This window comes from Cimex lectularius, unplaced genomic scaffold (assembly GCF_000648675.2).
Source record: "Cimex lectularius strain Harlan isolate CLEC.00 unplaced genomic scaffold, Clec_2.1 scaffold49, whole genome shotgun sequence".
In the NCBI taxonomy this organism is placed as follows: Eukaryota; Metazoa; Arthropoda; class Insecta; order Hemiptera; family Cimicidae; genus Cimex; species Cimex lectularius.
Window position 1 is genome coordinate 1,431,286 of NW_019392644.1, and position 24,680 is coordinate 1,455,965.

Below are 24,680 nucleotides of genomic sequence, written 5' to 3' on the forward strand. Positions count from 1 at the left end.
ATATATAACAATATATAAAAATCAAGTTATCTTACAAGTGGGCGGAATTTTTTTCCTATCAGTGTATAATATGAATAAAATATGGACAAAAGCCTGAATTGTCAGTGAATTGAGGGAAATGAGAGGCTCAACTATGTGCATGTGTTACTATGTACATACATGTGCTGATAGGAGCCTCATACTGTTACAATTTTCAACAAAAGCGACCCAATCAACAAAACTTCCAGAATGAGCTTTGAGTGTTTACTTATAAACAGTAAGTATTATTCTGTACCTTATACAATTATTTATTAAATTATTTCAGTCGTCTTTATAGCAAAAAAGCGGGAAATATAGTCGGGTTTGGATGGTTATTTCATTGTTATTCTCATCATTGTGCGACGTACATAAATGTGCACTGGCAGAATTGTAATAGTCGGGTTCCGAGACACGCCTCCAGGACGAAAATATGCCCTTGGCACGGCATTCCAGGCTGTACGAGCTGCAAAGAGGTCCTCGTCTTATGGGCTTTCCGAGCGTAGATCCTTCGAATTCCGACATGAAAAATCTTAAGTTTACGTAGGTTTTATTTCACTGCTCTTTACCTCTTTTGGCCGAATTGTTATGGCAATTTCGTAAAAAAATGACGGCAGTTCTGTTTTTCCATTTCGCACCGTTTTGCCATTGAATCGTATCTTTTTCAGTATACAACAGAAACAAATGACAAATATGTAAAAGTTATAACTAAACAATTGACACAGACAACAAAGGATAAATAACTTTGGATAATTCTCTTTTTGACCTTTTCCGCTCAAATATAATGAGATTAATGAAGAATAATTAAAAGATAAATGAACATGGTTAGGAACCGATTTCTGCCAAACATGGCTTTGGTCCCGGTCAATTTAAGCCGGGAAGGCAAAGGGCCACCTTACCAGGTTACGCATAGGTCATACCAGGTTTACGCACGGGCACTAGCTGGCCGGATAGGAAGCGCGATTAGAAGATAAGCATATTTTGCATTGCAGAAAACTAGAAAGTACATGATAGGTGTATGAGGTCGGAGCTCCTTCTGACGATAATGAGAGGATTTCTGTCTGATTTCCAGGAAGAAGAGTGTTCGAATTTTACAAGAACTAAATGAACGATAATGATGAGGCTTTCTGTCTGGTTTTCCAGGAAGAAGAGTCTTCGAATTTTATAAGAACCAAATAAACGATAATGATGAGGCTTTCTGACTGGTTTTCCAGGAAGAAGAGTGTTCGAATTTTACCAGAACCGAATGAACGATAATGATCAGGCTTTCTGAGTGTTCGAATTTTACCAGAATAAGAGAAAACGGGCTGTGCCACGTTATGTGAGAAATATATGTGGAATTTGATATAATTAGGGCAGAATTATAAGTTTTGCGCTTTGGTAAGCGAGAGAGGTTATATACGACCTCAGCGGGAGTGGCGGCTTTCGGAATATTTAAAAATCCTTAAATATCAACTAGAAAAATAAAATCATAGATGTACTCAAGCGAAAACATCCATTTATTAACTTATTATAGAAATTTTCAACAGTCAAACATCTTCGGGTAAAAATGGTTATATTGATCGATGTTCTACATATGAAAAACTGCTGTGACTAGGAGAAAAACCTTGGGGATTAGAATAAATATCGACGTATAAGATGTAACTAAAAAAATCCATCGACGATTAAGGTCATTGATGTTTGTAACGTGACATATTGATAGAAATCGCTTTTCAGAACGACTTTGGTTTCTTTTTGTAATTGAAAAACCGACGGTTCGAGTCCGTTTATTGTTGTATTTTAGGGTAGAAAACTTTTGAAACACGCTTTGTTTGACTGTTTTATTTCTAAATATTTCACACTTGCAAGTGAACTAATTTTCTATATAGTTCCGTCGTGATAGTGATAGTAAAAAACATCGATATATTGACGTGTGATCCGTGAAGTTAATAACTCCGTAGATAATAATAGATAATAGTTTAATAGAGTTTTAGTGCCGATTGCGATTCCTCGGTTTAGAACTTGTAATTTCTAAAAGCTTCCGAAAGTTTTTAAGTGCTTTAAAATTGTAGGTAGCTAAGACGAAAGAATGTAGAAGGAAAGAACATGAAATGCTCAGGAAACACGATAAACCTCTACTCGGCAAGATAACCTTTATAAAACTGAATCTAATTTTAATGTACAAGAAGAAATACTAAATAAAACAAAATGAGAACAAAAATTCTAAATCGAATAAAATCATTTTTTATTACGAAACATTGGTATAGTTAAGAATTTATTGTTTATTCTATGATATTTTCACTCCGAAATCATTGAGACATCATCAATGTCCCAAACTTTACTTTAATCCTAAATTCACCTTGGGTAATTAGCAATGTGGTATTTGTGTTAAATTATTACAGCGAAAAGTTGACACGGTTTCATTTTTCAATTGAAAAATTGCATTTTTTATAATAATTTTATAGTCATCATTCAATAATAAACAAGTACAATTTTTATATTAAATAGGGCAATATCTATCATACAAGACCAAACTAAGCTTAACAAAGTCTGTTTCAAAAAGTTGTCCAGAATGATAAAAATGGACGGTGTAAATTTACACCGAATAAACAGTCCGTCCATCATCTGACTGACGCGGAGTCCACACAACTTAACAGACTTGGAAAATTACAATCTTTCTTAACGGTCAAAACTCCACTAACACTGAACAAGATTTACTGGAATGACTTTGGACATAGTGGATACCTATAGCACCAATTTTTGTTGTATAAATGTACATGATTTTTTTTTGCACTAAGAAATTTGTATCGATTGGATGTTTTTTCGGTAGTATATAATAAAGTCGGTGGGGGAAAAAACAATAGGGAATTAATTGTTCATTTTATACTCAAATAGGCATAATCCAGGGAANTTCGAATTTTACCAGAATAAGAGAAAACGGGCTGTGCCACGTTATGTGAGAAATATATGTGGAATTTGATATAATTAGGGCAGAATTATAAGTTTATTTATAATTAATTCAGTTTATTTATTTATAATTTATAATTTAATTATAAGTAAATTTCCACCGAATAAACTGTCAGTCCATCATCTGACTGATGGGGAGTCCACACAACTTAACAGACTTGGAAAAATACAATCTTTCTTAACGGTCAAAACTCCACTAACACTGAACAAGATTTACTGGAACGACTTTGGGCATAGTGGATACCGCCAGTCCATTCCATATCCAATTTAAAAGCCTACAGCACCAATTTTTGTTGTATAAATGTAAATAATTTTCTTTTGCACTAGGAAATTTGTATCAATTGGATTTTCCGTAGTATATATTTGCTTAATAAAGTTGGTGGGGGGAAAAACAATAGGGAATTAATTGTTCATTTTATACTCAAGTAGAGTATAGAGAGATTAAAATTACAGAAGAATGGTGTAAAACCGCTCATTTTGGAATCAACCCTAATAAAACAACCATAGTCGCTTTTACACGCAAAAGAAAACTCAATCACATGAGGCAAATAACACTTGCGCAGGTAGTGTTCATACCGAAAGTGGGGAAAAGAGACCCTACACTGCCTAAATCCTACAGACCAATCAGCTTAACATCCTTTCTACTGAAAGCCCTTCTTAGACAAGCGTGTAAGAACGACAGCACTGGTAGAAAAATCACTCAAGCTAACATGCATACAGAGAAACAGAAACTGAACTATACCAGCTAACCAGTGACCTAAAGGAAACACTGGAAACAAGGGAAATAGCAATCTGCACGTTCCTCGATATTGAGGACAATAGGCATCTATGAAGGTCTCCCTAGGGAAAAAAAACGTAGAACAAACCACATCCATGGATTGGAGAAATGCTAAGAACTAGAATAGCTGAAACTAATATAGGACCGGACACTATAGAACTTAGAACAACCGAAGGATGTCCTAACTCCAAGACGGCACATGCAGATTCTGCAAAGAGGCAGAGGAGACACCAACACACCTACTAACAAACTGCGGAGCTACACTTGCCCTCAAGAGGAAGTGTTTTGGGATGTATAATGTTACCTTAGAACAGCTTCAATCACTGAAACCTTCCGTTTCTAAATCAAGTTTCTCGATGGGATAGGAACCACTGGTGTGCTTTGGGCAGAGAACGTGGGATACAATAGCTCTTAAGGCGCAGCATACTACATCACGAATATTCTGCATCTATACTCAAGTATGACTTTTTTAATATCTTCTTTTATTTTCTCATTTTTAGGATTGATAATTGAAGTTTATTACTATGTTAGTCAGCCTAATGTTGAAGTTGAAATTTCCAATGATTTTTAACATTTCTTCCTCTCCGTGTAATTTAATTCAATTTATTTTTTGTTATATACATAATTTAGGTTTAAAAGGCGTTCTAGAGGGAGTTGAGAAAAGGCGAGATGAGACGGTTGAAAAGTAAATAATGGTGAGGCCTTCCCGCTCGTGAAAACTGCTTTTCCTTTTGACCAGACAAAAGGCTACTTCTTACATCCTCTTTCCTAACCGCCTTTTCAACGGCCCTTGGTTTACCCCCCTTCCATGATCCTTACGGAATAAATTTACCCTGTGTATTTTTTCCCCCGACCTTTAAGGATATACCAAAACTTGACGGGAGACAAGGAGATGATAAGAGATGAAACAGGAGAACAATGGAGTTCGCCGAATTTACAATATTTAGATAGAGACGTCCGAACCGATTCCAGGTGACGGCTCATGAAATATTTACGCTTTATGTAAGTAAACGTTTCTTTCCCAACGACATAGACCTAAACCGAACCATCTCTGCCCCCTTTTAGCCTAATAGACTAAAACTGAAGAAATAGATCCGCTCCACTGGTCCGCCTTTCATCGTCCTTTTTGGAACGACATTGGGTGTCCATGTAAACATAATTTTAGACAGATTTAAAAATAGACAGCCTATAATTTATAATAATTGTAAAAAAACAAACTAAACTGAATAAAATACAAATATCCCAATTCATTTCTGAACGGTGTAATTGAACACCATGTCTCCCTCAGATTTTTCTACATTTAAGTATTCACCTTTATATCGGTGAAATATGTTATTATCCTATTTAAGACAGCTCATACTCAACCAACTTTCGGGGTGTGCTAATGAGATTAGGACGGTAAAGGTTTTAAGTTACCTTGTGGGAAAACGTTTGATGGAACTTAATTTTATCCTGCACCATTTTTATCTTTCTGTACGAATAAAAACTATCTTTAAATATTGCTTAATGTGCTAACGTTTTCAATAAGGTTGTTCGTAGTTTTTCGAACTGAGTTTGAGAGTTCTTGACTATAACTGATCTGTGAATCAGTGTCACGAGCGGGATTCGAACCCACGATCTTCGGCTCTACCATACACGCCGCCGCTGCTCTACCACTTGAGCTATCGTGTCTTCGATCCACTTTATCCCAACTAAAAACCTTAATTGAAAGATATTAATTGGTCAAAGGTGTTTTTTTATCTCCACCAAGACCTTACATGGAAAGAATAATTTTTCTCAAACTTTATATTTCAAATTAATATATTTATCGTAATAAATAATAATAATATAAGCTATTAATCTTTAATTACACATTTTTTAATATTTGAAAGATGTATTTCTAAGCAGGTGAGTAGAAGAATAATCCATAATTCACTAGTTTCGTGGTCCGCTTGACCAAGTAATATCTTACAATTAATTAAGGTTTTTTTAATTGAGATAAAAAGTCAATGGCACGAGCGGGATTCGAACCCACGACCTTCGGCTAGATACGCCGCTGCCTTAATCACTTGAGCTATCGTGACCTCGATCCACTCGGCTCTCCTCCTTTTTGCCATTTTTCAAATGTCGTAATCTATTTGATTTTTTCTGAGGGCTTGGCAACCTATCGAAAGCGCCTTATCAGAGGCAAACGAGGATTAGGGCACCAGATCCTGTCTGCATAAACGGGGGAGGGTGCATAACCATCTGTACTACGGGGTAACCGAAAAGTTCCAAGCTTCAGTCCCTGTTACAGTGGGAATGGATTCGTAGTGGTTCGTGGTGACGCCCCTGCCGAGAACTTAAAGAAGAGGCTGTCTTCTACCTGTGACCTTCGCACGAAACTTGCGTATGACCACCGTTATACACCCGGCCTCATGAGATTCGGCGGATCGGACGGCAGCGTATAAGCGTTGAGGACGCTGATTAAGCTGAAAAGTCCCTCGAATGCGTGACTAGTGGAGGACGGGAATGGGTAGTGAATCGGTTGCTCCTACTCGAGCTTTGCACGCAAGTGTAGGCTGAGCTCTATTGGAGGCTTTTACCGTAGGCGGTACTCCTCTCGGTTAGCAATTCCACTTTAAACGAAACCGAGGCCGGAGCGGATCCGGTAGTTTCTACGCTTGAGAAACCCCAATACTCTGGGAGATAGAGTGGCCTTCTCTATGTAGGGAGTGCGCGGGAGACCAAGCTGATGTATTTCGGCTTAAGTATGCGCGCGGCATACGGTCTGATGCTTAATACAGACCCGACCACTAGGAATGGCCAAGCGGGGAGCGAGGTTGTCTTGGGCCTTCGGGGTTGAGCTGCCTCTACACCAATGCCGCGGCAGTAACACCATTCTGTCGTATGCGGAGGTTCGTCATCTCTTGAGAATCAAAACGTCCGATAAGGCCGAATAAGCTAGGTACGGACGTTAAAGATCGTCATTGTCCTTTTAAGAACGACCGAGTATACGGGAAAGCATGTAGTCGTTCTCTCTTTGCATCCTATGCCGATGACAGAGCTGTATTATCCTCTGGTCCCGATCCTAAGTCTATGCCCGGGGGTGTCCCGCATGGCAATGTGTTTGATCCAATCATTTATACCGCCCCAACTTCACCTAGATACTTTCCAGGTGACGTTGTTGGTAACTATACTTTCTCTAACTCTTCAGTTGTTTCGGAATTTTCTGCAGAGACATATCTCATACATAGCAGATTGGAGTAGACAATGAAGAATAAATACAAATGAAAGAAAGTGCCTCCATGAAATATTTACACACAGAAGCACATCTTTCAAATCTACTAATGATATACTAAGACCTGCAATCGTTCACGTGTGTCGACAAAAAAATTTAAGCTGAACCAAGCACCTAGCTACTCCGTGCTTATAACCCTGACGTCTCGCAGTCTGATTATCATGGCCCCTCGAAACTGAGCTGCCCCTACACCAATGCTGCGGCAGACACAATTCTGTCGTATGCGTAGATGCGTCAGCTCTCATCTTGAGAATCAAAACGTCCGATAAGGCCGGAAGGCTAGGTGCGGACGTTAAAATTGTCCTTTTTAGGACGGCCGAGTATACGGGAAGCAATGTCCTTTCATACAACCTTACGTAACTTATATTTAAAGTTGAGTTGTAAATAAATAAACGATTTGTTTTAAATATGAACTAATAAACAATATTTATGTCAAATATATTTCACTGTTATTTCAACACCTCCAAGGTAAATTTATAACAGAGGGGTCCGATAAATTTGAGATAGCCCTCTTCGTTATCTCGCCTCTGTCCGTTGTTACGAGTTGTAAATGGGATCGAGGGGGCTGTTTGACGGGATGTTTCTCCCAAATAACCGGACCGTGCAGATAACCGAACCAGATTCTTCTTGAACACGCGAGCAGGTGTATTTTAAACCCAAGCCCGGGCGAAAGAAAACGCGATGCATCTTTCAGCCAAAGGGGAAAATAGAAGAAGAGAACCGGACTTGTCGTGTTGTGTTCTATTTTCACGCTTTCTGAAGATTAGGGAAGAAAGTTTTTTTTTATACGTACGGCGCAGCGATTTTTCGACACCTCCGCGGTAATGGACAATAAGGCTGGCCTTATTCAGAAGGAACAATGATCGAAGAAAGTCCTCGAATTCCAGGAAATTCAACCTAGCAATCTTTATTTTCTTTTTTGCTTATACCAGTACTAAAATGCAGTTTTCGCCTAAAAATATATCTGAGCGTTACGAAAAAAAAGCTAGACAATTTTCCCTGCAAAATAGTTTTGTTGGCGATCTGTAGTCTGGTCGTTTTCAATCTGGTCCACATACTCTTGGTGGGTTTGCTCATTCAGTCGCATTTCGTCATTTCTTCTTTTTATAATGACGTTCAAACAGCAAGCGAATCATTAAAGAAATTATTTATATTATAACAATTAATTAAGGTTTTTAGTTGAGATAAAAAAGTCAATGGCACGAGCGGGATTCGAACCCACGACCTTCGGCTTGATACGCCGCTGCTCTACCACTTGAGCTATCGTAACCTCGATCCACTCGGACACCAACTTCTCATCTCAACCCCACCTTTTGTGTTTTCCCTCCTTTTTGCCATTTTTCAATACTTCACTAAGCTCTCTGTGCCCATTTCATTTGTCGTCGAGAATCCAATCCGATTACATGACATTTGAAAAATGCCAAAAAGGTGGGAAAACTCAAAAGGTGGGGTTGAGATGAGAAGTTGGTGTCCGAGTGGATCGAGGTTACGATAGCTGAAGCATTAGAGCAGCGGCGTATCAAGCCGAAGGTCGTGGGTTCGAATCCCGCTCGTGCCATTGACTTTTTTATCTCAACTAAAAACCTCAATTAATTGTAATAAATTAATTGGTCAAGCGGACCACGAAATTAGAGAATTTATATTATAACTAAATTTTAATTAATTTTTATACAAGGTCTTGGTCGAGAAGAAAAAGTTAGTGTCACGAACGGGATTCGAACCCACGACCTTCGGCTCAATACGTCCCTGTTCTCCCGCTCGTGACACTAAATTTCCTGCAAATCCCAAAAATTTCGTATTTTGTGTCTCTTAACACGGAAACTGTGCAGTGTGCGATGAATGGGCGAATATTTCTAACAGTTGTTTTAATATTTTCATGAGGTTTTTTTCTTCCTTTTAATTAGAAATTGACGTTTGAGTTTTAAGAAATTGAAATTTGAGTTTTTAGTAAATTTTTAACCCAGATAAGAAAGTACTTGTCCCGACATAAGTCTGGAAACGAAAAATAAACAGCGTTAGTTATTACATTCCTTTGATTTGCAGGAAATTTAGTAAGTTTTCAGTCTTTTCTATCTACTTTGGCTGATTTTCCACTCCTATTCAAAATATTTGCAGTAGAAGGGAAAATAAAGTGGCTTCGACCTAACGCACAAGAAGAAGAATAGAAGCTCCGGTTCTATTTGACCGATTTTTAATAACTCAGTGCTCATTTTTCTCGCCAAAAAATCTAGTTTTATAGAAAAATATGAAAAATGGGGGTTCTCATTTAAAATTAAGATTTTGAATTCGACTTTTGTAGAATCGAGGTCGAAAAAAATAAATCGACCTTACATGAACAAATTACATGAAAAATAAAGGGGTCTCAATTCATACTGTTTTCCTAACTAGAACCGCAAAGAAAAAAAATGGGGTGGGCGCATCAGCTTAGACAACCTGTGTAGTAGGTACTAATTTTTGTTTTTGCTTTAAGCCATATACTCAAATGGCGAACAATTGTCTTTTTTAGAATATGTTTTGGGATTTACTTCACATTCGATCTCATTAGGGTTCAAACGGAACCTCTTAGGCGCTATGTATATAAAACGGGATTCGAACCCACAACCTTCGGCTCCATAGCTGCTACCATAACCACTTAGAACGATAGCTCAAGGTTGGAGTAGCGGCGTATCAAGCCGAAGGTAGTGGGTTCGAATCCCGCTCGTGACACTAACTTTCTCACCTCAACCAAGACCTTAGATAAAAATAATAATATTAAAAATATTGCAGTTGCTTGCCTCGTCAGTTGATTATTATATATTTTTTAACCTGTTTTTGTCTCTTAGACTACCCCTAATTTAAATAATAATAATAATAATAATAGTTACAATCTGTTAGAATAGATTTAAACTTAAATAAACAACAGAATTGTTATTTTTAAATATACAGTAAGTACTAATTTTTGTTTTTGTTTTAAGCCATATACTCAAATAGCGAACTGGGTTCGAATCCCGCTCGTGACACTAACTTTGATCTACCTCCCATTTTAAATATGTACTTAAATAATATCAAACATCCAAAAATTAAACTAATTATTTTAATTGTTATTATTTTTATAGTAATTTAATAGTATAATATTTATTTGTGTTATAATTTCCGCGTTTCGCACGTTCAAATTGAGCGCCATCAAAAAGATCAGCTGCTAATTGGAACGTCGCGTTGGCGGAGGTATCAGCGGGTTCACTTTGGCAATTCATGTCGAGAGACGTGGTTGTGGAAGTCCTTCAACCTGATGATGAGCTAAAATGCTCGAAATCCGGACCGTTGTAAAACAACTTACTGTGGGTAGGAACTATCTTTTTAAAAAGGATCTAACTTTCTCATCTCAACCAAGACCTTAGATAAAAATAATAATTGAAATAATAATATTAAAAAATATTATAGTTGTTTGCCACGTCAGTTGATTATTATATATTTTTTAACCTGTTTTTGTCTCTTAGACTACACCTAATTTAAAGTAATGATAATAGTTTCAATCTGTTAAGATAGATTTAAACTTAAAAAAACCGAATTTTTATTTTTAAATATAGTAGGTACTAATTTTTGTTTTTGTTTTAAGCCATATACTCAAATGGCGAACACTTGACTTTTTTAGAAAATGTTTAGGGATTTACTTCACATTCGATCCCATTAGGGTTCAAACGGAACCTCTTAGGGGCTATATACAGAAAACGGGATTCGAACCCAACGTTCAAGTGGGTAGAGCAGCGGACGTGGGTTCGAATCCAGTTCGTGGCACTTGCTTTTTCATCTCAACCCAGACCTTAGATTAAAAGTATAATTAATTAAATTCACTATTTTTCGTGGTCCGCTTGACAAATTAATATCATTCAATTAATTAAGGTTTTTAGTTGAAATTAAAAAGCCAGGGTCACAAGCGGGAATCGAACCCACGACTTTCGGCTTGATACGCCGCTACTCTACCACTTGAGCTATCGTGACTTCGATCCACTCGGACACTAACTTCCCACCTTTTGAATTTTCCCCTTCGAATCCCGCTCGTGACACTGACTTTTTTATCTCAACTAAAAACCTTGAATTCAGTAAAGCTCTCCGTGGCCATTTCATTTGTCGCCGAGAATCAAATAGATTACACGACATTTGAAAAATGGCAAAAAGGAGGGAAAATTCAAAAGGTGGGGTTAAGATGGGAAGTTAAGTGTCCGAGTGGATCGAAGTAACGATAGCTCAAGTGGCTAGAGCAGCGGTGTGTTGAACCGAAGGTAGTGGGTTCGAATCCCGCTCGTGACACTTGCTTTTTTATCTCAGCCCAGACCTTAAATTAAAAGTATAATTAATCAAAATAATTAATAGGTCAATTATGGCCACTAAATTTGTAAGTTATTTATATTTTAACTTTGGTTTAATATAACACATTCTAAGTATTGCAGAAATGAAAAAAGATTTATTATAGAAAGTAACATTGTGTGGGACAAGAAAATGTTTTAGTGTAGAATCGAAAAATTTAATATTTCTAATCAATTTGAAATGTCAATAAAACTATGATCAAATTTGAGTTTTTAAAATGGATTGGGTTTTTGGGAAGAATCTCGAAATCTGATCAACCCAATCTATAATAAATTTTCTCGGCGTTCACCTCATAGCTATAAAAATTGAAATATGACTTAAACCATTCAAAACCGAGAAGGCCAACCAAAACTTTTCAATATTTTTAACCGATCAATACATTTGATCTGATTCCAAGGGTGACCCCCTTCAATTTAAGAAAAAAGTCCCATGTAGAAAATCTAAGAAATTAAGACTTCCTTTAAAACACTTATTGTACCGCGGAACCATCTAAGAAGTGGCCAAACCTTTGAGTTATTTGCATACCCATCCCGGTTTGCAAACGTACTCTATGAATATTCACTGCCTGTGGTATTTAATTACCACTATGGTTATTTACTGCAGGTTATTTACATCCGACCGTTACTTTTTCCACTAGGAGTTTTTCTCGTCTCATTATTTACTCTTCTGTTTAAACAAATATAAGGGGAGAATTGACATTCGATAGAAAATAACGGTTAAAAATGTTTGACGCTTTGATGTATGAGAAAAACGGCATCACTTTGAAAAGTCGTCAATAATACGTGAAACAGAGAATCAACAGATTCAAGGATGAATCAACTGGGTCAAACGAAATTGGCGCTAAATTTGCTTCACACGGTCGTCCGAATAATTTACCTATCGCTATAAATAAAAATTACAAAAACAAAATCACCTTGAAAAGCTTTTTTTAGGGAAAATATTCGAATTGATCACTTTTGAAGCCTCAAACTCAGGAACGCTTTTAGCAAAGAAAATATATAAACTTTAAACATGATAATGTTTAATTTTACAAAAGTACTGTAAATTATATATGAAATAATATTTAAACGGATTATTAGACGAAAGAAGAAAATAGAACTTTCCCGACTTTTTGCCTCGGATAAAGACCACTTTTGGCAGGGCGGTTGAATCGGTCCATTTGTTACGCTGCATCAATTGCTGCTATCCCAAAGATTCCTGATACACCGTTTATCCAGGATGGAAGGATGGAAGGAACGCCAATAAAAAAGGAAGGAGGAATTGCTGTCTTCGATTTGGGCGAACAAAGTTCAATACTCCCCAATTTGCATATAATGTACATTTTGCGGATGCACGGCCTAAAATGGCGAACTAGAAGGCTGTGGATTTTATTGCCTGCCACAACCCGACAAACAAGGGGAAAAAGAAATTTCAGGTTTCAGGATTGACCGAGTGGTCAGAAATATCAGCACTATTGAACTTAAGGAAATGGAAAACCTCCTTAATTGATTTGAAAGGTTCCACATTGAAGAATGGCACCAGGACATGAGGACGCACAGGAAACCTCGGAGGTATATAATTCAAACTTTTAGAAAACGGTTTGGACCAAATTAAGTACATAGTACAATAATAAGAAGGTAAAATATAGATAGTTTCGAACAAATGGTCATTTTTTGGAAGCAATAAGATGTTAGGACTCCGAGAACAAATAAAATCGGTCGAGCCTTCCGCCCACCCTGAGAAGAACTACGAATTTGTAGCTCAGGTATTTACAAAAATAGTGAATAGTCGATTTTTTAACAACAACCGAAAGCTGTGACAAAATTGACACCATTTTATGCTACTTATGTTATCTGTGTTTTTTACTTAGGAAGGTAATTTTTGACAATACAAATAAAAGACGAGAGACTTCAAACAGCGTTAGGGACTTGATTTCTCCAGTTTCTTCGAGTCTTTTTTTCTATTAAGCCCAAAGATACACAGAAAAATGCTGGTGCTTTGACTGGGTAAGCATCTTTTCTCTAGTGTCCAGTCGTGAAACGTCCAGTTTTTTTTTGGAGCAATAAGATGCAAGGACTCTGAGAACAAATAAAATTGGTCGAGCCTTCCGCCCACCCTGAGAAGAATCAAGAACTACAAATCTGTTATTATTAAAATTAGCTAGGGTTTAAAAAAAAAGTGAAAAGTTGATTTTTTAGAAACAACCAAAAGTTTGGACAAAATTTATACCATTTTATGCTACCTATGTTATATGCGTTTATTACTTAGGAAGGTAATTTTTGACAGAATACAAATAAAAAATGAGAGACTTCAAACAGCGTTAGGGATGGCGAGAAGCAAGTTAAGCTGGTGCTTTGACAGGAGATGCATTTTTTCTTTAGTTTCCAGTCGTGCAACGTCCAATTTTTCGGAAGCAATAAGATGCTAAGACTCTGCGAACAAATAAAATTGTTCGAGCCTTCCGCCCACCCTGAGAAGACTAAAGAACTACGAATTTGTAGCTCGAGTAATTACAAAAATAGTGAATGTTCGATTTTTTAACAACAACCGAAAGCTGTGACAAAATTTACACCATTTTATGCTACTTATGTTTTCTGTGTTTTTTACTTCGGAAGGTTTTTTTTGGCAGAATACAAATAAAAGACGAGAGACTTCATACAGCGTTAGGGATGGCGAGAAGCTGGTGCTTTGACAGAAAAGGCATCTTCTCTCCAGTTAACAGTCGTGAACCGTCCAATTTTTTGGAAGCAATGAGATGTTAGGACTCTGAGAACAAATAAAATTGGTCGAGCCTTCCGCCCACCCTGAGAAGAATAAAGAACTACGAATTTGTAGCTAGGGTTTTAAAAAAATAGTGAATAGTTCATTTTTTAGCAACAACCAAAAGTTAGGACAAAATTTACACCATTTTATGCTACCTTTGTTATCTGTGTTTTTTACTTAGAAAGGTAATTTTGGATAAAATACAAATAAAAGACAAAGCCTTCAAACAACGTTAGGGATGGCGAGAAGTAAGTTAATCAAGTCACATTAAGAAACTCGATCCGTGAGCACTTCCAAAGCACCTAATTTCATTGGATCTGACAAAAAGTTCTCTACAGAAACCAATAAGTTGTCACATTGGCTGAATTGTAAAAAAGCAGAAACAATGAAGAAACAAGACAAATATTGGGTTTTTTTAAGTTCCAAACTCTAATACCAAAGCGAGTGTTCCTCAAGGCAACATCCTTGGTCCCATTACCTCTTCAGTATACTCTACAGGAATTCCTATCAATCGAGATGCAATCGTATTATTTATGCAGGCAAAACATCAGTACCAATCGCTTCTTAGCAACTCAAGCATGCTTGTTAGCAAATGAACAAATCGGATGTATTTTTTTTTTATTTATGTTGAAGAAGTTATAGGACCAGCTAAAATAATTAATTTTATTTTTAATAAGATTAGACATAGAGTTAGATGTTCAAGGACTTGATTTCTCCAGTTTCTTCGCGTCTTTTTTCTGTTAAGAACAAAGATACGCAGAAAAAAGCTGGTGCTTTGACAGGAGATGCATCTTCTCTCTAGTTCCATTCGTGAAATGTCCAACAGTTCCAAAGAATACCAAAAAGAACACAAAACATTTCCTTTCAATGTGGTGCTTTCTGGAATATATATACAATAAAAATTTATGAGATTAATTAATGTTTTATATTATACCACAAATAGCTATAGTATCTTGGCGTACAGTTGTACAATTAAAAATCACAAAATATATAGCTAAACAGGCAGGTAACTATACGATTTTTTTCAACAAACCAAATAACTGTGATGCATTTCTTCCTATTTTGGTTCTTTAAAAAAAAAATAAATAAAAAAAATAAATAAAAAAAAATAAAAAAGTAATTACTGAAGAGGAAGAGCACGCCTGTCAGCGTATACAGTCTCTTGGTACTTGAGAGATGTGCCAAAGTTGAAGATGTCAATTCACGAAGTTACCGCCCCTTCAGGCAGAACCGAAAAATGAAATAATTCATCCATCAAGGTGGAACCTTGATAATTACAAAAATTAATTTATTGTACCACATTGTGTTATTGTTGTGTTATTACCTAATGCTAATGTCCAACGTGATAGGTACTAAAAAAATCGGAAAATCCTTCTCCAATTGGGTGTTCCGCAAGGCAGCGTCCTTGGTCCCATTCTCTATTCACTATCCACCGCAGACATTCCTTTCAATCCACAATTACCACATATACTGACGATAACCCCAGTATTTTAGCAAACCCAGACTAAAAATTTAATAACCTTCAAAAACCTCCAATACTGTCTCTCCTCTTTAAAAATTTGTGCAACAGACGTATGGTCAGACTTAAAGAAACCAAATCTAAGCAAATAACGTTCATTTTTCTCCTTTACCCATCCGATCTACTACAATTCTGTTCCAGTTTCAACAACCAATATATACCAGTATTCGAGATTGATAAAAGACTTACCTGCTAAAACGACTATCTGACAAAAGATTTACATCTAAACATGATTTCATCCAAGTGTTCCAACCTCCAAAGAATCCTCTCGCTAGACCAAAATCCTTCGAAACCATTAGGCATGCTTCTTACATCGTAACCAACTTTATTATCCACACCAAACTTTCTCATTTATCCTTGAAACCGTAAGAAACAGAAACCTTCATAAAACCCTGGACCCTCATCCCAACCCCCTAGACTAACACCTTATAACCCAAACCTTCGCTATTTCATCTGTACTGAAAAGAAAATTGTTATACTAGGAATGTAATTAATGAATTACTTCTCACGTTCTAAAATTCCTACAATTTAATGAATAAAGCATTTAGCTTAAACATAACTTAATGTTTTCCGCTATGAAGTTAGAGAAATTTGTCTCCAGGCGTTTGTAAAAAAATTAACTTTCTTCTTTACAATTAAGCTTGAAATAATGATCTTTCCAGAAATATTTATGGTTTTATTTTACCTGAACCGTCTTTCGAGTGCAGTGTGCTTAGTGTAAACGGGGGAACTTGGCGCATCAAGAAGGCTATCGATTCGAGGTATATTTACGAACTTTGCCCACCCTTGACAAATCCACAAACTCCGGCCGGGCTAGTCGATCCCTGCGGCCTTTCCGTCAATGAAAATGGAAATAAGCGTAGACCGACACGAACGGGGTGACCGCACAGTTGAGCTTCGCGCTTCGATCGTAAACTTCCTTCGGCTTTTGAAGTCCTAGAAACGAACTCGAACATTAACAATTGTTGGATTCGAGAAGAGCGGTCAAGAACGAGGTAGTTTAGAAAAACACCATTTTCATTTTTTTGACGACGTTTCGACCTTTATTCTGGTCATCTTCAGGGCAAAGGGTGTGGTGGCATATTAGTCTTGTTAAAAATCATTAACTTTAATAGAAACCCATTTATGTTTAGTGATCTAATTGACCATATTAATTATTTCAATTAATTACTCTTTCTATGTAAGGTCTTGGTTGAGATGGAAAAGTTGGTGTCACGAGCGGGATTCGAACCCATGACGGCTGGGTTCGAATCCCGCTCGTGGCATTAACTTTTTTACCTCAACCAATACCTTACATAAAAAGAATAAATAATGAATACTGCCAAATTGTACAAAGTTTATCTTTAAATACTAAAGTAATCTAAATTTTAATTTATATTTGTTTAAGTTCTTCGTGTTAAGTGGCCTCGGAGGATGTGAGTCGGAGAAGAAGGGTCATCCTCACCCGATTAAGAATAGGCCATACGAGGTAGACACACGAACCTGAAGTAAGTACTTCAGGCCCTAAGCCCGCGTATGTATCCGGCATACAGAGAAAGCTTTGTTCAACGTGTTCCACCTAATTGATAGATACAATTCTCTGGCTCCATGCAGACTGCGCGCAGGAATGCCACTCGATTTGAGAATTATTCTTGAGCACGGCAGAGAGTATTTCGGTCCTCTGTTCCGATTTTTATATAAAATGGGACTGTTTTAATGTTGGTTTGACCTAGCTGTTGACAGCACCCCCCTCCGGAGCCCTCTCAGGTGGCTGGACGGATAAGACTAAGGTCCCAGACTGCCAACACTGGGCATAGGATTCATTCTCAAGTATATAGTAATAATAATTGTTCATACCTAGGTTGTGTTGAAAGTGAATGCATTTATTAGCGTGAATGTGTGATGTGAGAGAATCTATAGCGGAATATCGAGTACCCATCGATACTCAATTAGGTTTAGTTGTATGATATTTGTAAAGGGTGATGGATGAATATCGAGTACTCCGGCACCCTAACTGAATGAATGGTGTGTTAATAGGAGTGAATGTAGATGAAGATGAAACGAATGGTTTTGGAACTGCATGCGTTGGGTGCTGATTTGACCTAGCTGTTGACAGCACCCCCCGGAGCCCAACCCGGCTTTAAAACTAAGCCCTACGGACTGCCAACACACGGGGTGGGTAATATATTGGAGTCTGCCGGCACTTTACTAAAAATAGCAAAAGTTTGAATTCCCGGTGTACTGCGAGAAGCGCTTAGGCTCAACGCGGCACATATTTTATTTAATTATGTTCATATGCGGATTTGAGCCGATCTAAAACCCAAATTTTCATGTTAAGTTTATAAATGCACATATTGACACTGAGTAAACTTAAAACGCGGTTTACCGAAAGAGCGAAAACATGCGGACCAGGATTCTCGAGATCGACCAATGAATTCACGAAGAATAGCGGGGGTTCCCTTTATACATTTATTCTTTAAAAAAAGATACACTTCTATTTGACGTAGGATCATGTATTACATCAGCAAATTATAATCAAATAATATAAAACCAGGACTACTTCACAATGGAAAGTCCAAAATTTGCACGGCTGTTATAAAAATTCGACCTAGCAAATATTTTTTTTTATTTGTACCAATAATAAAGTGCAGTTTTCTCCTGAAAGTATGTTTGATCGTAACAAAAAAAAAACTGCACAATTTTCTTCACAAAATTCAGATGTTGACGACCGTCGTTTTCAATAAACCTGGTCTACCTACTCTCGCTGGGTCATTAAAAAAAATTTTTTATGATGATGAAATATAAAAATAAATAGTTGATGAACGAATGAAATTTGCTGCTAGAATTTCATAACCTACTTTAACAATGTTTCTTGTTTGCCCAAGAAATTTCTCGGATTAGAAATTATTGGTTCGATTGCCTAACCTCCAAGGACTAGGTCAACTGTGACAGTTTAATCTCGCCTTGAAGGACTTTTTAGATAAAGAGCTCTGGGTCTTTATTGTCCCAACTTGAGAAAACACTTAAATCATCGAAAAAACACTTAGATACTTGTTTTTCCTATTTTGAACTGGGTGTGAGCGCATTAAACTTTCAGCTTGTTCGAGTGCCTGGGGCTGCCCGTTTTATGTTTTACTTCTCAAATATGCCAGTTTGTCATACGTTCAAAATTGATTAAAAAGAATCATAACCAGTGGGATTTTTAATCAGGTTCCTTTTCAATTGTCCAAACCTCAAAATTAGAGCGGCCACAATTTACCAGTTAATAAATCACCCTACCTCACTCCCGAATGGATAAAGTAAATTTTGTTCACACGCAAATTGAACTTTTATCAATTGGATATTAAACCAATAGAAGAGTTAGATTACAGCTTACTGGACTAAAAATAACTTCTGAACACTTCTAATATGGAATGTAAACGAAATTAAACTCTTCTAACCTTGTCCCAGATGATCAATTTGGCTTCCGCGTTAAAGACGGCACATCCTCCTTCCCTTGAGGACAAAGAATATTGTAAGCCATAAAGTATTTGACGATGTGGAATGTAGTCAGTTATTTTTTAGTTTACAAATCCCTCTACTTAATCCACCACTTATCCATCATGGAGGTCTTTTGGAATACGACAAGGATTATATGACGACTAGTGTCCTCTGGCTGCGGGGTTCCACAGGGCAGAGTGCATTGACCAATCCGTTATAAAACAGTCCTAATTACACCTACCACTTAAATTTTTTTTAACGATGACACGTCAGCCCTACCCCGATTCTATTGGACTTACTTTCTTGCTTTTTGCAGCCAGTTGAGCCTTTTAGGGTTTGTCTATTAGTCGTACTGTGGAACTACAGCGACAACAGGTGGTATAATGTGGTTAAGGTTCGGGACTCTGAAAAGGGCACCTCGTGTCCTCATCCAAGTCCCTTTCTCAGAATACGATTTGTCAAAATACGATTGAAAAATGGCTTGAAAAATACGATGGAATTTTTTTTTAAACAGGAAAACTTATAGAGTGAAAAATACCAAACGCGGTGGTACAAGCCTAAAAACTTTAATGAAAATTTACCAGAAAGTTAAGGGTTCAAAGGTGTTTTCAGTTTCATGTCTTGCAAAAGCAAAATAGCCTGTTTTTATTTATAGGAATCAGTTTATTCACATTCGACAAGGTTACACAAGAAAAAGTGAGATCGTATCACCCCTACTTATATCCTTGACATTCCATCTTTTGCTTAAAGGAACCCTCTTCAAAAACTACTCGTAAAATAATAAGGCGAGAAAGGGGGCGCCGGTGGCCGCAACGGTTTAGGCGTTGACACGGCGCTCATCACTGCAAGGTAAAGGTCCTGGGTTCGAATCCAGCGGCCCTGCATTCGAACCCGACAAAACATAACTTGGTCAAAAATAATACAAAAAACTCAAAACTTGTTCGACAAAACCTCGGATAATAATTAAAGAATAGAGCAAGTTAATCTTATCACAGGTCAATAGTAAGGTCCACAATGACTCAATTCTTGTCATAATAGAACACAGTACATAAACCATAAAATCTAGTAAAAGTATATAAAAATAAACAACCTTAGAAAGGAAATTAATATTTAATTATTCAATAGTCTAGATTTTTCCAGCTTGTAATCTTGACTATAAGGTCATTTCTGATCACTGGCATATTAGAAAACTTCAATGAAATATAGTCCGGATGGAAAATTTGTCTTTTGATTTGTAAAAATTAAGCAGTAAGAACTTACTTGGAATGAGTCGACGTGCCCATGGGCTTCAGCTTGACGGGTGGGCTCCCACCTTCCAGCATAATAGTATCACTCATCCCCGCTCTGAAAAGATAAAACCGAATGTTAATTGTAGTTGTGAAGTGTTAAGTTGTAAGTAGGCAATGCGGAGAAGTCCTAATGGGCTCTTAAATCAAGCCCAGGAACCTCCTTTAAACACAAGACCTGTCTGTCGTCTGTTTCCCGACTTGAATTGTCGAAATAAAAAATATAACAAAAATATAAACATCCAACATGTATAATCTTAATCATAAAATGGTAATTTTGGTGGTTTTCAACTGATTTACATACTTTTCCTTGGAAAAATTTACTTTTCATATACATAATAAAAATTTAAAAAATCATAATTACTAGTTTGTCTTTATTGAAATAGGATGTTGAGTGGTTTAGCAGTTTAAATCTCGATTTCATTTTTTTAATTTTAGTTTTTCCTCCGTACTCTTCACTTTTTTACAGATTTTATCTTCTTTTTTCTCAACTTGAATTGTAAAAATAAAAAGTATAACAAACAAACATGCAAAATGTATAATCTCAATCATATAATGGTAATTTTTTAACTGATTTACATATTTTGGCATAAAAAAATTTACCTGACATTTAAAAAAATTGATAACTATGAGTTTGTCTTAGATGAGACGGTGTCGAGTCGTTTAGCACATTAAATTTTTTTCAGTTTTTCCTCCGTACCCTTACTTCTAACACATTTTAGCATTTTATATCTCAACTTAAATTGTAGAAATAAAAAGTATAACGACAAGATAAACTTACAAAATATGTAATCTTAATCATAAAATGGTAATTTTGGTGGTTTTCAACTGATTTACATACTTTTCCTTGGAAAAATTTACTTTTCATATACATAATAAAAATTTAAAAAATCATAATTACCAGTTTGTCCTCGTTGAGACAGGACGTCGAGTGGTTTAGCACTTTAAATCGCGATTTCATTTTTTTAATTTTAGTTTTTCCTCCGTACCCTTCACTTTCTTACAGATTTTATCTTTTTTTTCTCAACTTGAATTGTAGAAATAAAAAGTATAACGACAAGACAAACATGGAAAATGTATAATCTTAATTATATAATAGTAATTTTTTAACTGATTTACATATTTTGGCACGAAAAAATTTACCTGCCATTTAAAAAAATTGATAATTATGAGTTTGTCTTCGATGAGACGGTGTCGAGTGTTTAGCACTTTAAATTTTTTTTCAGTTTTTCCTCCGTACCCTTTACTTCTAACACATTTTATCTTTTTTTGTCTCAACTTGAATTGTAGAAATAAAAAGTATAACGACAAGACAAACATGGAAAATGTATAATCTTAATTATATAATTGTAATTTTTTAACTGATTTTCATATTTTGGCAGTAAAAAATTTACCTGTCATATACATAATAAAAATTTAAAAAATCATAATTACCAGTTTGTCTTCGTTGAGACAGGATGTCGAATGGTTTAGCAGTTTAAATCTCAATTTCATTTTTTTAATTTTAGTTTTTCCTCCGTACCCTTCACTTTCTTACAGATTTTATCTTTTTTTTCTCAACTTGAATTGTAGAAATAAAAACTATAACAAGACAAACATGGAAAATGTATAATCTTAATTATATAATAGTAATTTTTTTAACTGATTTACATATTTTGGCAGTAAAAATTTACCTGTGATTTTAAAAAAAGATTGTATGAGTTTGTTTTCGATGAGACAGTGTTGAGTGGTTTAGCACTTTAAATATTTTTTATTTCAGTTCTTCCTCCGTACCCTTCATATCCAAACACATCTTATCATGTCAAGAGCCAAACAGTAATTAATATACAGATTATTCGTTTTATAATTGTTTCTGTTAAAAATGGAAAATAGAGGAAAAGAAACTGCATTCAGGAAATAAACAGACTTCCAATCTTTATTCAGCGGAACCTAATCGTAATCATAAAATGGTATTTGTTTTTTTTTTTTAACGGATTTACTTATTTTGTGTTGAAAAAATTTACTTTTCATATACATAAGACTTTAAAAAAATAATAATTATGAGTTTGTCTTTAAAGAGACGGAGTGTCGAGTGGTTTAGCACTTCAAATCGGGATATCAATTTTTTTATTTAATTTCAGTTTTTCCTCCGTACCCTTCATATTCTTACACATTTAAGCAATTTTTTTGCTTAAGTTGAATTATAGAAATAAAATGTATAACGCGGAGCCGAGTGGTTAGCGTGAGAGACTCTCGGCTCGTAGACCCCGCGGTCGTGGGTTCAATTCCCGCCGTCGCGTCTGGCCTTTTTTTCACGATACCCTTCCCACCAAAACGAATTCGCATAATATGCATAGAACATAAAGCCTTTTAAAAAATGGCTTTTTTTAAATAATAAAATATTATGACTGTGTTGTTATTTTTAAATAAAGACTGATCATCTCACCCAGCACAAGCCATTAGGCTTTTGGGTGAATGTCTGTATAAATACCATATCTGTAAAATTGTAAATTTTGTTAATTGGCAAAATGGCAAAAATAAATAAAAGTTTGGATGAGAAGACTAGAAGAGCCATAGAGTGGAAAAAAAACAAACTTACAAATCAAGTTATTTACGTACAATTTATATTAAAATTTATATGATAGGTGACTTTCTCTTGTCGATTGATGGAAATAGTTTATCACACCGTTTTTTTTTCCATCCCTAACCACCCCAAGGCATTATAGGTATTTGTGGTATATTATAAAAACACTAATTAATCTCCATAACTTTTTATTGTCTAAATATGCAAGAATGCACCACATTGAAAGGAAATGTTTTGTGTTCTTTTTGATATTCTTTGGAACTGTTGGCCATTTCACGACTGGAAACTAGAGAGAAAACGCATCTCCTGTCAAAGCACCAGCTTTTTTCTGCGTATCTTTGTTCTTAATAGAAAAAATACGCGAAGAAACTGTAGAAATCAAGTCCTTAAACATCTAACTCTAAATTATCTTATTAAAAATAAAATTAATTATTTTAGCTGGTCCTATAACTTCTTCAACATAATTTAAAAAAAACAAAAAAACATCCGATTTGTTCATTTGCTAACAAGCATGCTTGAGTTACTAAAAGGGATTGGTTCTGATGTTTTGCCTGCATAAATAATACGATTGCATCTCGATTGATAGGAATTCCTGTAGAGTATACTGAAAAGGTAATGGGACCAAGGATGTTGCCTTGAGGAACACCTGCTTTGGTATTAGAGTTGGGAACTTAAAAACCCCAATATTTGTCCTGTTTCTTCATTGTTTCTGTTTGTTTTTTTTGTTTGTTTTTTTCAATTCAGCCAATGTGACAACTTATTCGTTTTTGTAAAGAACTTTTTGGTTTTTTTTTTATATTCTTTGGAACTGTTGGACATTTCAGGACTGGAAACTAGAGAGAAGATGTCTTAACAGGTCAAAGCACCAGTTTTTTTCTGCTTATCATCGGGCTTAACAAAAAAAAAAGATGCAAAGAAAACTGGAGAAATCAAGTTCTTAAACATGTAACTGATTGTCTAATGTTATTAAAAAATAAAATTAATTATGTGTTTAGCTTCAACTTAATTTTTAAAAAAGGTAGTAAGAAGCGATCGGTTCTGTTTTTTTTTTTTTTCTTTTTTAAACGAGGGTTAACCATGCAACAGCAGAGATTATAAGCAGAGGTTTTATAAGCCGTTGGATTCGAACACGGGACCTTTACTTTACAGTGATGAGCGCCGTGTCAATGCCTAAACCGTTGCGGCCACCAACGCCCCCCCCCCCATACCGTTATTTATATCTTATATTATCTCTCGTACCGGAAAAGGGTTAAAACATGATAAATAAAAAGTTACGATTTTTCCTTCTTTGACATTAAAGCCCGTTCAACAGTTGACTGAAGCAATGCAACTTGTAACACTGGCATTTCCTGAGAAGCGGAATGCTTAATTGCTCGCCGGAGGCACCGACCCGGAAATTGGATCGGGATAGAGACGTAACAGGTAAAAAGGTTCAAAACGAGTCAAAATGGTACATGGAATTTGACAGGTCGGGATTATGTTTGTTCAGTGTCCTTTGAAGTCAACTCGGGGGTCGGGCCATTGTTGCCTTTGTCTTTGTTCCATTAAAGGTTAATTCGTTCTTCTTTTTTCTTTTGGGTCACGGGACATGACTTTCATAAGAAACATTAAAAGATATTGGCCCGCTCGTTGATGACATCCCTGCTGAAGATGCAGAAAAGCACATAACCGAAATAAAGCGATAACAGGCGGACCCATCAAAGATATTAGGATAATTAGTTTTTCAGCTCACATATTTTTTATTGTTTACTCAAATTAATTAACATAAT

General features: G+C 36.0%; 1 protein-coding gene across 2 annotated transcripts in view; it reads right to left on the minus strand.

Annotated features, from left to right (window-relative positions):
* LOC106670073 (ATP-binding cassette sub-family G member 4-like) overlaps positions 1–22,142 on the minus strand; it is a 107,174-nt gene extending 85,032 nt beyond the window's left edge. Inside the window, exons 1-3 of one of the 2 annotated variants that reach the window (XM_024230383.1) lie at positions 22,022–22,141; positions 21,783–21,929; positions 20,323–20,406 (exon numbers count right to left, since the gene is read on the minus strand). In XM_024230383.1, the coding sequence (XP_024086151.1) occupies positions 20,323–20,399 (77 nt within the window). In that variant the 5' untranslated portion in view covers positions 20,400–20,406; positions 21,783–21,929; positions 22,022–22,141. Of the gene's footprint in view, positions 1–20,322; positions 20,407–21,782; positions 21,930–22,021 lie in introns of both variants that reach the window. The other variant, XM_024230384.1, reaches the window with a different exon arrangement.
* Between the last annotated feature and the right edge of the window lie 2,538 nt (positions 22,143–24,680).